The sequence below is a fragment of the Xenopus tropicalis genome, chromosome 5, assembly GCF_000004195.4.
Source record: "Xenopus tropicalis strain Nigerian chromosome 5, UCB_Xtro_10.0, whole genome shotgun sequence".
Classification (NCBI taxonomy): Eukaryota; Metazoa; Chordata; class Amphibia; order Anura; family Pipidae; genus Xenopus; species Xenopus tropicalis.
Window position 1 is genome coordinate 25049221 of NC_030681.2, and position 12940 is coordinate 25062160.

General features: G+C 40.8%; 1 protein-coding gene across 1 annotated transcript in view; it reads left to right on the forward strand.

The window, feature by feature from the left end:
- Nucleotides 1-12621: 12621 nt before the first annotated feature.
- The window catches only part of chgb (chromogranin B), a gene marked incomplete at its 3' end in the record, with an annotated part of 31686 nt that continues 31367 nt past the window's right edge, over nt 12622-12940 (forward strand). Inside the window, 1 exon segment of the mRNA NM_001126678.1 lies at nt 12622-12769. Coding sequence (NP_001120150.1) covers nt 12721-12769 — 49 coding nt within the window. The 5' untranslated portion in view covers nt 12622-12720.

Sequence of the window (12940 nt, forward strand, 5' to 3'; positions counted from 1 at the left end):
TGCTGAGGATACCACCACTCTTCTGTCTGGCTAAATGGCCCATGGTCTTGCTGAAGGTGCAACCACTCTTCTGTCTGGCTAAATGGTCCATGGTCTTGCTGAGTATACCACCACTCTTCTGTCTGGCTAAATGGTCCATGACCTTGCCACTACTCTCCTGTTGACAGTCAGGCACTAACTATGTTTCAGTGCTATAGAACCCCCCCCCTAAGATTTAAAGTTTGCTTGATATGAAAGCTATGAACTGATACCATTTGTTACTGCCTCCTCCCAGTCCTAGTGTTTCATGTAACATTCTGGTGATAGCTCCTTTCTATGAACTATTCCTGGCTGCCATGTATCATGTGCCATGGAGGAGCTACAGTATACCTGTACCAAAACATCAAATGTAGGAAAACTGTACAGAGAACCCATAAGGACTGGCCATTCCTTATTCTGATAGACCTGTACCAAATAGAATTAAGGCAAGTGCTTATCTGCACATTATCCTTCAACAAATACAGTTTATGTAACAAAATGTAGGTCCAACTAAACCTTGGCTGTTATCACAATGTAAAGAATGATTTAATCTGATGACTCACTAAAGCCTAAAATACACATTCCCTAAATCATTTTTGCTATTAATATGTTCGTGGGCAGAGTGAATGATACAGTATCGTATAGTGTTCAATTAGGTTTGGGCTCCTCTCAAAGAATTCACATTAGAAAACCTAAAGCAATGAGTCACACAGTGTGTATAGTTGGAATCACCTCAGTTAGGAAAGATCTGTATTAACAGAACCTGTGTCTGCCTGAGTCTAACAAGCTCGTTTTAAACTGAGTTCATGTCCAGGCTATACCAAAATCTACTCCTATCTGGCCCTTAACCCCAAGCTACTAAAGAATGGTGGTCTGCCCAAATCTCTGACCTCACCGCAGATGACTGTGAGGAGACAACAGACGATGCCTACACCTGCTTTTTATCACTTAAAGACAGGCTGGTTTAGTTTAAACCACTGCACCACCTCTACATAATCCTGATTAAAGTCAAACAAATGTGTCCCATACTCTCTGTCATAGGCCCCGGAAACCCTCTGCAGACTTTTATTAGATGATGTGGAAATGCCCTGACATCCTGGGTTTCTGGACCCAAAGAGCAGAATTCCTTACCCACTACCTGCATCCTGGGGGTCCTAGATGACAAAAAAAAAACAACAGTCCATACATCCATGATTCCCTCCATCAGAGCCTCGCTACAATTGGTAAACAGAACTTTCTCTCTTATTGAACTTACATACTTACAAATTTCTGGGGTCCCTGGTGCAATATAGCTCCTTTGCTGAAAGAAACCCGGACACCTAATGCTATTCGCCTACTCCACTGAGTGCCCACCACGCTGTATGGCAACCTAGCCCTATGGTATCATTCTATGATGTCTTTATAAAATGTACTGATTCAATCTAATACTCTTCTTTCACTACGCTCAAGTAGATTTCAACATGGTTTTCTACTCTGATTTTTATCATGGTTTGACTAAAATCAATTAAAATTGGCCAACTGAAAAAAAGTTACTTTTTATGACATACTTTACATTTATAATTCCCACTGACACCTAATACATTCCACAAAGTCCTCTTATACTCTTCATCTATTGGCCTTCTTTGTATGTTGAGGTATCTAGGAAATCACTGCTCAACATAACACCAATGGCAGAGGGCTGTGTGCTGTTTTGGCCAATGCCGGATTTCTAATTACGGCACCCAGAGGCCACCGTAATTAGCTGCCCCCCCCTCAGGATCACGCCTCCATTTAACTCACATATGGAGCATGGGGACAGTACGTGTTGAAGTTTTCTGCACATCCCATCCCCATTGCTCCGTATGTGAGCCAAGTTTAGGTGCAGCTGGGTGGCATGTCGCCCCTTAAATTTATGCCGCCCTAGGTCTTGTCACAAATCTGGGCCTGGTTTTGGCTCAGTTGGTCATTATACCCTTGCATGTCCCAGTTATGCTATACATGTGTTAATGGCAGATATGCTGGAATATGGATTATGCTATTTTTTGTGAATTCAGGGTTAGTTTTGTATAGAAAAACCCAACACACCAAATAATTAAGATCAGATATTACCATAATAGGCATTTCTTTTGATGGCCTCACCATTATTATTATTTATTATTATTAACATTTATTTTATAAAGCGCCAACATATTCTGCAGCGCTGTACAATAAGTGGGTTACATACATGGGACATACAGAGTAACATATAAAGCAATCAATAACCGATACAAGAGGTGAAGAGAGCCCTGCCCAAAAGAGCTTACAATCTACAAGCCATATGCTAAAATGGCTGTGAGTTGCACATGGACAAAACAGAGAGAACTATCCCACTGCTTAACCCTAGTACATACTTTCCAGTTGCATTGCATGGCTGTCGTGAACATATAGGTCTTTGGGCGTGAAAACCTAACACTGATGATTGATACCAACTAGATATTCAGAAAGGCTGAGGTAATGAATATAAAAAGGTTGAAAAAGGTTCTGTTGAACCATCGCTAACCACCAACACTCTGATATTATAGCTGAATTAGTGTAGAGCTCTGGGGAACCTCCCACTAAACCCCCACAGCATTGGCATGGAGGTGAAAGTACTTGGTGAGGTCTCGCACCCCATGCAGGACAATGGAGATCATATATCCTTGTAAGAATACATTTCAGTGGTTTCATTTTATGTGGGATTTTTTTGTTTAGTTATTAAGGGTTTTGCTCAGCAGCCCTCCAGTTTGGAATTTCAGCAGCTATCTGGTTGCTAAGGTCTTACATTTTGTTTACTTTAGCAACCAGGGAGTGGGCTGAATGAGTGACTGGAATATGAATAGGAGAGGGTCTGAATAGAAATAAGGAATAAAGAGTAACAATATTAATACAATTATAAGCTCACAGAGCAATAGTCTTTTTGGCTGCTGGGGTCAGCGACCCCCCCATTTGAAAGCTGGAAAGAGTCAGAAGAGAAAGGCAAAACATTTAAGAACTACAGGTATGGGATCCCTTATCCGGAAACCCATTATCCAGAAACCCATTATCCAGAAAGCTCCGAATTACGGAAAGCCTGTCTCCCATAGACTCCATTTTAATCAAATAATTCAGAATTTTAAAACTGATTTCCTTTTTCTCTGTAATAATAAAACAGTACCTTGTAATTGATTCCAACTAAGATATAATTAATCCTTATTGGATGCAAAACAATCCTATTGGGTTTAATTAATGTTTTATTGATTGTTTAGTAGACTTAAGGTATGGAGATCCAAATTATGGAAAGACCCCTTATCCGGAATACCCTTGGTCCCGAGCATTCTGGATAACGGGTTCTATACCTGTACTAAGAATATAAAAGGAAGACCAATTGAAACGTTGCTAAGAATGTATACCATACTAACCACCCCTTTAAGGCAAAGTTGCTAGGAATAGAATGTTCTATAACACACTAATATTCAATTTAAAGGTGAACCACCCCTTTAAAATTATAGGCCCACACCCTGCTAGAATGTTACAGTCTCCCTTTTTTTCTCTGGTTTCCTCTCTGGGACTGGGTAGGCTATGGGGGAACATTGGTAGATTTTGTGCTTTTAACCTCTCACCAAGTGATCTGGCCTTATGTTATATGCAAAGCCATGAGTGGAACTGACTGGATTTATGTTGCAATAGAGCAGCCTCCATTCTCCCCGCAGAAAGTTCCAGTAATTGATCCTGAGTGCTTCAATTTTCAGCGGAATTGCACTAGAAACGTAGTTAGCCGTTAACACGCTTCCTTTAGGCACCAATTGTGGCCGAGCAGGGGCTCTGCTCCCAAACCAGCCTCTGTCACAGGTATCTGTAATAAATTTAAAAGCAATTGTTTTCAATCTGTGGCAGAAAAGCCCCGGCGAACATACGATAAGGATCTCATTAAGTCCAACCGTCTAAAGCTGAAGCCGACAGTGCAGCCAAACAGCACCTTCATTAATATGATATCATCTATTCAATGACTGTCATTTGCTGCCCATCTCTAAACAAATTAGGGATTAGCTGGATATAACCTTTTATAAATGCAGAATATGGGTGTTTAGCAGAATATTAACTGAGCACTTTAAGTCAAGGTAAGATAGTATGTTATCATTATAATATTATTTATATTTATACTGTTAACACCAAGCCTTGGAGTGTTTATGGGATGCCAGCCAGTAGGATACTGGCCAGTGTACCCTTTATTTCTGTGTATTTCATTTGTGAAAAATTGATCCTTTTCTGTGTGCTAAGCCTCATTTAAAGGGACAGTATACCCCAAAAAACTAAAAAATGTGCACACTAAAAAGGGCTTGTGTTGAAAATGCTTTCTGCCTAGCATTTTAATTATAAAAAAATATATATTTATAGATAAGTAATCAAAATTGGCCGTTTTTTTCCTCCCCCTTCCTTACCTACAAACAAAGGCTAAGCAGCAGCCTTCGAGCAGCTCATTATTGGGGGCTTCTCAGGGAACTGGCAATTAGTTTTATCACATCTTCTGCTTTTTGGAAACATGAAGTGACAGGGAATGTTATAGTTAAACTGGTGTCATTTTCTTGTTTAGTGCCAGAAATAACAAAAACAGTAGATATTTCTTAATGAAAACACAAGCCCCATTCATTGTGCTCATATTGATATGGGGTGTATACCGGGGTCAGAACTAGGGGTAGGCAAGGTAGGCAAGTGCCTAGGGCACAACCTGAGGGCGGGTGCAATTTGTGGGGAGGGGAATGGAAAACTTCCTACAACTTTGTCTGCATCATCTCTGCACAGAGAATTATGGGATGGGGGAGGTGGGATCGGGTCTAGCTGCTAGTTACAGGGGGAAAGGGGGATCGTGTATGGTGACTAGGTGTGAGGCAAAGGGGGACCAGGTCTGGCAATGGGTGACTTCAAATAGGTAGAAGAGGGGGTGGCAAGAGCTGTATCTGTCAGCCTGGCTCTGGTGTGTACTGTCCCTTTAAGAAGCCAGGGCCAATGTATAAAAACGGGCGCCTATATTTTGCATGTTGCCCTATAGGTTGTGCCTAAGGCGCTGCTATTTCCTTTCCTAGAATGCAGCACCAAGAGCGGAGATTTGCTCTGCCTGAATTTAGAGGGGAGATTCAGGTTACAAGTCAATGAGCAGTGCAAACTAAGAAGAACTCTATAGAAGCATAAAGTAGAAGGTCGACTCGCACCCAACAGCTCTGTGCTCTTCATAAATGACTTCCCCCGGGTAAACATGCTCTGTGCATGGAACCTTGGGTGCCTCGGGCCAACTCTGTGTTATAGCCAAAGAAAATTAGGCAAACATGACTTAGCTTTACTGGCATACAAGGGATGGGCTTGCACACAAGCCAGAGAAAAGTTATTAAATGGCTTCCATGCTATGAATCCCTTCTGTGGGATATCCCCAACATACTGCTTACAGGCAAATACTAGATGTTAGGTAGAAGCCTATAGCCTGTGGTAAACTTCTCTGTCCTAAAGCCCCGGTAGGTGGTTTGTGGCATTAGAATATTATAAAGTCTGGGCCTGGGAATTCTAGTAAATAAGAGCAGTAGTAGTAGGCTTGTAGCACTACAAACTTATAATATTACAGGCAATAGTTTCCTCTCAGTTGCACAGGTGGTTACCTTCCTGGATAACTGGTGCAGAGTTTGCCTTTAGTTCTAGTGACTGATAACTAATTAGCAGGAAGCATTTACTGTCCTATTGTTGTAAAGAACTATTTTTCTTTTTCCATTTCATATAATTAATCAGCTTTAACCAGACCTGTCTTTAGCTGTGGCAGTGCCCAGGGGCAAAACACAATAATAAAGTGGAATTGTCTAGCCTATGGCCCTTTAGTGCCACCCAAGAGTTTTTGGCTGTCAATGGATGCTGGGAGTTATAACAATATGTAATAACCTGGAGCAATCACCTGTAAATCATCCTCACCCTTGCCTTTAGTCAAATACCTTTTACCAGTAAACATTAGGGTGGGGGTTTCAGGAAGAAATAATACTAGAAATACCCAACCTTTTCAGTCTTCCTATACTAAAAAACACCCCACAGGATTTCAGTTTAAAAAGGCATACTTTATTTAACAACTAAATAGCCTCACAAATAGACATATAGTTATTTTTATTATTATCCTTGTTTAAAAAATTTTTGTTTTGTAATAAGTCATCTTACATTCTCATTTAAGGGGATGGTGGTTACAGACATGGTGCTTATGTGAATGTTTCCTTTTTTAAACGTTTTTACGTAAGTTTTGTCTTTCGGTGAGGCTATTTAGTTAAATTGATGCTGTGAAATGGTTTCTAGAAAAAAACAGAAAGATTAGGTATTTCTGGTGCTGAGAGTTATACTCATACGCCTGCCTTGCAATGCGTGCAATCTGCCAAACCCCCACCCCAGATCTGCCAAATCCCACCTGTTTCAGGGGAAACCCACCCATTTCTTGTCAGGCTGCTGACTCTTGCCTATACCTCTCTGATAGAGACCCTGGTTATACTTCAACAGCAGCTAAAGGGCGGCAGGTTGGATAACTCCAGTATAAAGCATTACTGCTGCCATCTTACCTTATAGTGGTTATCTTACTCTTCTATATCATTCCCATTATTCCTACTGTACTGTCGGGCTCCACCATATGCTGAGACAGGAGTGGTCCCCCGTGTTTGAATTGCTGGGTGAGTGAGCCAAATGCTACTGGATTGGATGGATTCAGTTCAGTGTTATTACCAGCTAGAAGAATAGACTGATATTGATGTTTCCCTACAGCTGCCTGTCATGGGGGTAAAAGTAAAAAGCATTGCATAGCTGTAAGCCTTGCAGTTTTTAAATACAAAATAGATGAATGGAAATCTTTAACTCTCCATATGGCGTCTGACTGATACCTACTGCATCTTGCATAGCTCTAAGCATGAATGTTGGGCTTATTACTTCTAGCAAATCTGGTCTTGAAGGGCAGCCTGCAGGGGCCAAGCCTTTGTCTGGGTACACAATGGCCTCCAGGGATTGCTACAATCATGTCTTTAAGGGGCATGTTTACTAAAATTAGACATAAATATAATTGGTGATGTTGCCCATAGCAACCAATCAGATCTTTGCTTTTGATTTCAAAACTAGGTGTTCAAATCTAATTTCTGATTGGTTGCTATGGGCAACATCACAAGTGATATTTATCTCCAGTCTTAGTAAACACTTAGGCCTTCAACAGAATACCATGGGCAAGTACAGAGCGCAGCCATTGCCATGGACACAAGTGCTCTATGCCTAAGCGCTCTTGCACTGGTGCCTGGGGCAAATAGAAATTAAGCCTAGTATATATATATATATATACAGTGGTGTGAAAAACTATTTGCCCCCTTCCTGATTTCTTATTCTTTTGCATGTTTGTCACACAAAATGTTTCTGATCATCAAACACATTTAACTATTAGTCAAAGATAACACAAGTAAACACAAAATGCAGTTTTTAAATGAGGGTTTTTATTATTTAGGGAGAAAAAAAATCCAAACCTACATGGCCCTGTGTGAAAAAGTAATTGCCCCCTGAACCTAATAACTGGTTGGGCCACCCTTAGCAGCAATAACTGCAATCAAGCGTTTGCGATAACTTGCAACGAGTCTTTTACAGCGCTCTGGAGGAATTTTGGCCCACTCATCTTTGCAGAATTGTTGTAATTCAGCTTTATTTGAGGGTTTTCTAGCATGAACCGCCTTTTTAAGGTCATGCCACAACATCTCAATAGGATTCAGGTCAGGACTTTGACTAGGCCACTCCAAAGTCTTCATTTTGTTTTTCTTCAGCCATTCAGAGGTGGATTTTCTGGTGTGTTTTGGGTCATTGTCCTGCTGCAGCACCCAAGATCGCTTCAGCTTGAGTTGACGAACAGATGGCCGGACATTCTCCTTCAGGATTTTTTGGTAGACAGTAGAATTCATGGTTCCATCTATCACAGCAAGCCTTCCAGGTCCTGAAGCAGCAAAACAACCCCAGACCATCACACTACCACCACCATATTTTACTGTTGGTATGATGTTCTTTTTCTGAAATGCTGTGTTATTTTTACGCCAGATGTAACGGGACATGCACCTTCCAAAAAGTTCAACTTTTGTCTCGTCGGTCCACAAGGTATTTTCTCAAAAGTCTTGGCAATCATTGAGATGTTTTTTAGCAAAATTGAGACGAGCCATAATGTTCTTTTTGCTTAAAAGTGGTTTGCGCCTTTTTTGCCCAGTGTCTTTCTTATGGTGGAGTCGTGAACACTGACCTTAATTGAGGCAAGTGAGGCCTGCAGTTCTTTAGATGTTGTCCTGGGGTCTTTTGTGGCCTCTCGGATGAGTTGTCTTTGCGCTCTTGGGGGAATTTTGGTCGGACGGCCACTCCTGGGAAGGTTCACCACTGTTCCATGTTTTTGCCATTTGTGGATAATGGCTCTCACTGTGGTTCGCTGGAGTCCCAAAGCTTTAGAAATGGCTTTATAACCTTTACCAGACTGATAGATCTCAATTACTTTTGTTCTCATTTGTTCCTGAATTTCTTTGGATCTTGGCATGATGTCTAGCTTTTGAGGTGCTTTTGGTCTACTTCTCTGTGTCAGGTAGCTCCTATTTAAGTGATTTCTTGATTGAAACAGGGGTGGCAGTAATCAGGCCTGGGGGTGACTACAGAAATTGATATTGAAATTGAAAATTGAAATTGATAAACCACAGTTAAGTTATTTTTTAAGAAGGGGGCAATCACTTTTTCACACAGGGCCATGTAGATTTGGAGTTTTTTTTTTCCCTTAATAACGTAAACCTTCATTTAAAAACTGCATTTTGTGTTCAATTATGTTATCTTTGACTAATAGTTAACGGTTTTTGATGAGCAGAAACATTTAAGTGTGACAAACATGCAAAAGAATAAGAAATCAGGAAGGGGGCAAATAGTTTTTCACACCACTGTATATATATATATATATATATATATATATATATATATATATATATATATATATAGCAATTTATTTATGAAGGTGGTGGGCAGTTAAATAACAAAGCAAATCAAAAACTGAATAGAGATATAGATCTCTGCACTCAGCCATATCTGTCTGTTAGAGGGACATGAAGCCACTGGGCAAAGTGCTATGCCCTCACCTGGAAATAGACAGGGATTCTTAATTCATGCACTTATAATAGATTGTAGAGAGTAGTTTAGTTTATGTTACTTGTTGCCATGTTATAGAATGTCCTATTCTTAGCAACATTACATTGGTTTTCATTATTTTGAATTATTTGCCTTCATCTTCTGCCTTTTTACAGCTTTCAAATGGGGGTCACTGAACCTGCTGGCCACAAACTCTGTCATTACTTATCTCTCTATGCCCTCTCCTGTAATATTCCTGTCTCGTATTCAAACCAATGCCTGCTTACAAAGTAATTAAAAAAAAACCCACAAAAAGTAAAATTGCTAATTGTTTCCAAATATCACTGTCCAACTCATGCCAAAGGTTCATTTAAAGGATTGGGAAACTCCTAACATAAATGATGTTAACCTGAAAAGTTGGTTAGGCTCTCACAAATCTTGTCTTCTGTTCATGCATTCTACAGCAACTCATTAGAAAGAAGTGACTAAGACCAAGGCTAAATGCATGTCCTCATAAGTCAAGTTTAAGAGACTTAGAGCAAGACTAAATGCATGTCCTCGTTAGTCTAGTTTCAGAGACTAAGACCAAGACTAAATGCATGTCCTCGTTAGTCAAGTTTCAGAGACTAAGACCAAGACTAAATGCATGTCCTCGTTAGTCAAGTTTCAGAGACTAAGACCAAGACTAAATGCATGTCCTCGTTAGTCAAGTTTCAGAGACTAAGACCAAGACTAAATGCATGTCCTCGTTAGTCAAGTTTCAGAGACTAAGACCAAGACTAAATGCATGTCCTCGTTAGTCAAGTTTCAGAGACTAAGACCAAGACTAAATGCATGTCCGACTAAGTCAAGTTTCAGAGATTTAAACCATTTGAATGGATGATTAATGTAAGCTTTTATTTGTCTGGTGCTTTTTAAGTCACATGACTTTAAGGGTAGAGACAATGTCCCCCATATGTAATGAAAGGCACATGTTTGCCCAGTCACAGTAACCCATAGCAGCCAATAATATGTATGATTTAAAACAGGTGAGCAATATATATGCTACCTGCTGATTGGTTGCTATGGGTTGCTGCACCTGTGCATATTTAGTGCCTTTTAACCCATAACCCCATTAAGAGTCGATGAAATCTGGATCCTGTTGCCAGTCAACCAAATACTGAATTGTTTGTACAGGTATCGGAACCTTTATCCGGAAACTCATCCAGAAAGTTTGAATTATGGAAAGGCCGTCACCCATAGACTCCATTTTAATCAAAGAATTCACATTTTTGAAAATGATTTCCTTTTTCTCTGTAATAATAAAACAGTACCTGTACTTGATCCCAACTAAGATATAATTACCCCTTATTGGGGGCAGAACAGCCCTATTGGGTTTATTTAATGGTTAAATGATTCCCTTTTCTCTGTAATAATAAAACAGTACCTGTACTTGATCCCAACTAAGATATAATTACCCCTTATTGGGGGCAGAACAGCCCTATTGGGTTTATTTAATGGTTAAATGATTCCCTTTTCTCTGTAATAATAAAACAGTACCTGTACTTGATCCCAACTAAGATATAATGACCCCTTATTGGGGGCAGAACAGCCCTATTGGGTTTATTTAATGGTTAAATGATTCCCTTTTCTCTGTAATAATAAAACAGTACATGTACTTGATCCCAACTAAGATATAATTACCCCTTATTGGGGGCAGAACAGCCCTATTGGGTTTATTTAATGGTTAAATGATTCCCTTTTCCCTGTAATAATAAAACTGTACTTGATCCCAACTAAGATATAATTACCCCTTATTGGGGGCAGAACAGCCCTATTGGGTTTATTTAATGGTTAAATGATTCCCTTTTCTCTGTAATAATAAAACAGTACCTGTACTTGATCCCAACTAAGATATAATTACCCCTTATTGGGGCAGAACAGCCCTATTGGGTTTATTTAATGGTTAAATGATTCCCTTTTCCCTGTAATAATAAAACTGTACTTGATCCCAACTAAGATATAATTACCCCTTATTGGGGGCAGAACAGCCCTATTGGGTTTATTTAATGGTTAAATGATTCCCTTTTCTCTGTAATAATAAAACAGTACCTGTACTTGATCCCAACTAAGATATAATTACCCCTTATTGGGGGCAGAACAGGCCTATTGGGTTTAATTATTGGTTAAAAATTTTTTTTCATAGACTTAAGGTAGGAGATCCGAATTACGGAAAGACCCCTTATCTGGAAAACGTATCTTATATCCTTTCCTATTCATATTCCTGACTCTCTTTCAAACCGCTGCCTGGTTGCTAGGTTAAATTGGGACCTATCAACTAGATTGCTGCTGAAATTCCAAATTGGAGAGCTGCTGAACTAAAAGCTAAATTATTTTTTAAAAACGTGAATTATGGAAAAATTAAGGCCAAGTTCAAACTGTGTCAGAATAGCACTCACTACATCATACTAAACGTTAATGTAAAGGTGATCAGTGCCTTTAATTCCATCGTAGTATTTCCAACAGGTGGCCAGATGATCCCACTGAGCTCCCAGGATACAATAGGGTTTCCCTGTGGGCCCCACTGTATAGCAAATTTCTAACCGCTATTTACTACATGTACTAATCGTACATTTTATGTCTAATAGCGCACGAAGTGGGCCCTAGAAGTCAGGTTCTGTAGTGGGTCCAGTTTGAACTTGTGCTATTATTATAGTCTAAGTAGCTTTCCCATAGCACCCTTGTATTTCATTGATGCAATCATCAATGAAATACATGGGTGCTATGGGAAAGCTACTTCTCCCTGGCATTATAAAAGTCACTTGCTGTGCCAGGATTTCTGGTAGGATTTGGTTATATATTTACAGTATCTCCTCTTTTTATGGGGGGGTCCTGAATGAGTCTGTGATAGTGTGTACATTAAACACCTATAGGGGGGTGCTGGTAATGTGTCTTTGGTCTGTGTTTTGACTGATTTCAAATTAGATTTCTCCTAAAATCCCCTGCCCACTGCTACAGATTGTAAATAAAATCCCAGCCAAGGTGTTCCATGGGGATGAGTGACACAAAACAAACAATATAGCGCTGATCCTCTGGCTTTGAGAGGGTTAAGCAACTATGCAATGCCTACATTTACAGTGGAAAGAGCAATGTAATTACCGCAGAATACATAAAACATGACCGATCCAGGCAGCTGTGGCTATTATATGGGGGTTCTTTCTATAAATACCATTAATACAGTATAAAGGCAGAGGGGTGCATTGTCTCCTCCTAATCCCGCTAATCCGGCGCATCACAGGGATGAATAATGGATGCAAGGGAGCGTTGCCACAGGAATAGACTGTTTGGGGCTCAGGGTGACGCACTTTCCTGGAAGGAGATAGGGGTAGCTCTCTCCCTGCTCTCTCCCTGCTCTCTCCCTGCTCTAATGCCGCCTCCCACGCCCGCACCTTCTCTTTAAATAGAGGCGACGGCACAGGCAGCCGCTACTGAGAGCGCTGGACCCGGCGGGGAAGGGCAGTCGCCTTGTGTTGCAAAGCGCCCGGCTGCGCCCATACTGAGCGTCCGCTCGTTTATTAAGTGAGAATAAAAGGGAAAGGAGCAAAGGGGCTTGGTGTGAGAATGTCCCCCGCCGTGCTGCTGCTGACTCTCCTGCTGGGCACCCTGGGAGGTAAGTGGCGCCCCTATTCCCCCCCACATTGCCCTGTGCGCTGCCGCTTATAGACTGCCGGCAATGGGCACCTGGGTGCGTTCTGTCGCTGAGAATCGGCAGCTTAGAGTTAGCGCTTGGAGCAGCTACTGGCGAGTCGGAGTTTCAGCACCAAGGGCAGCGCCGCTGTAC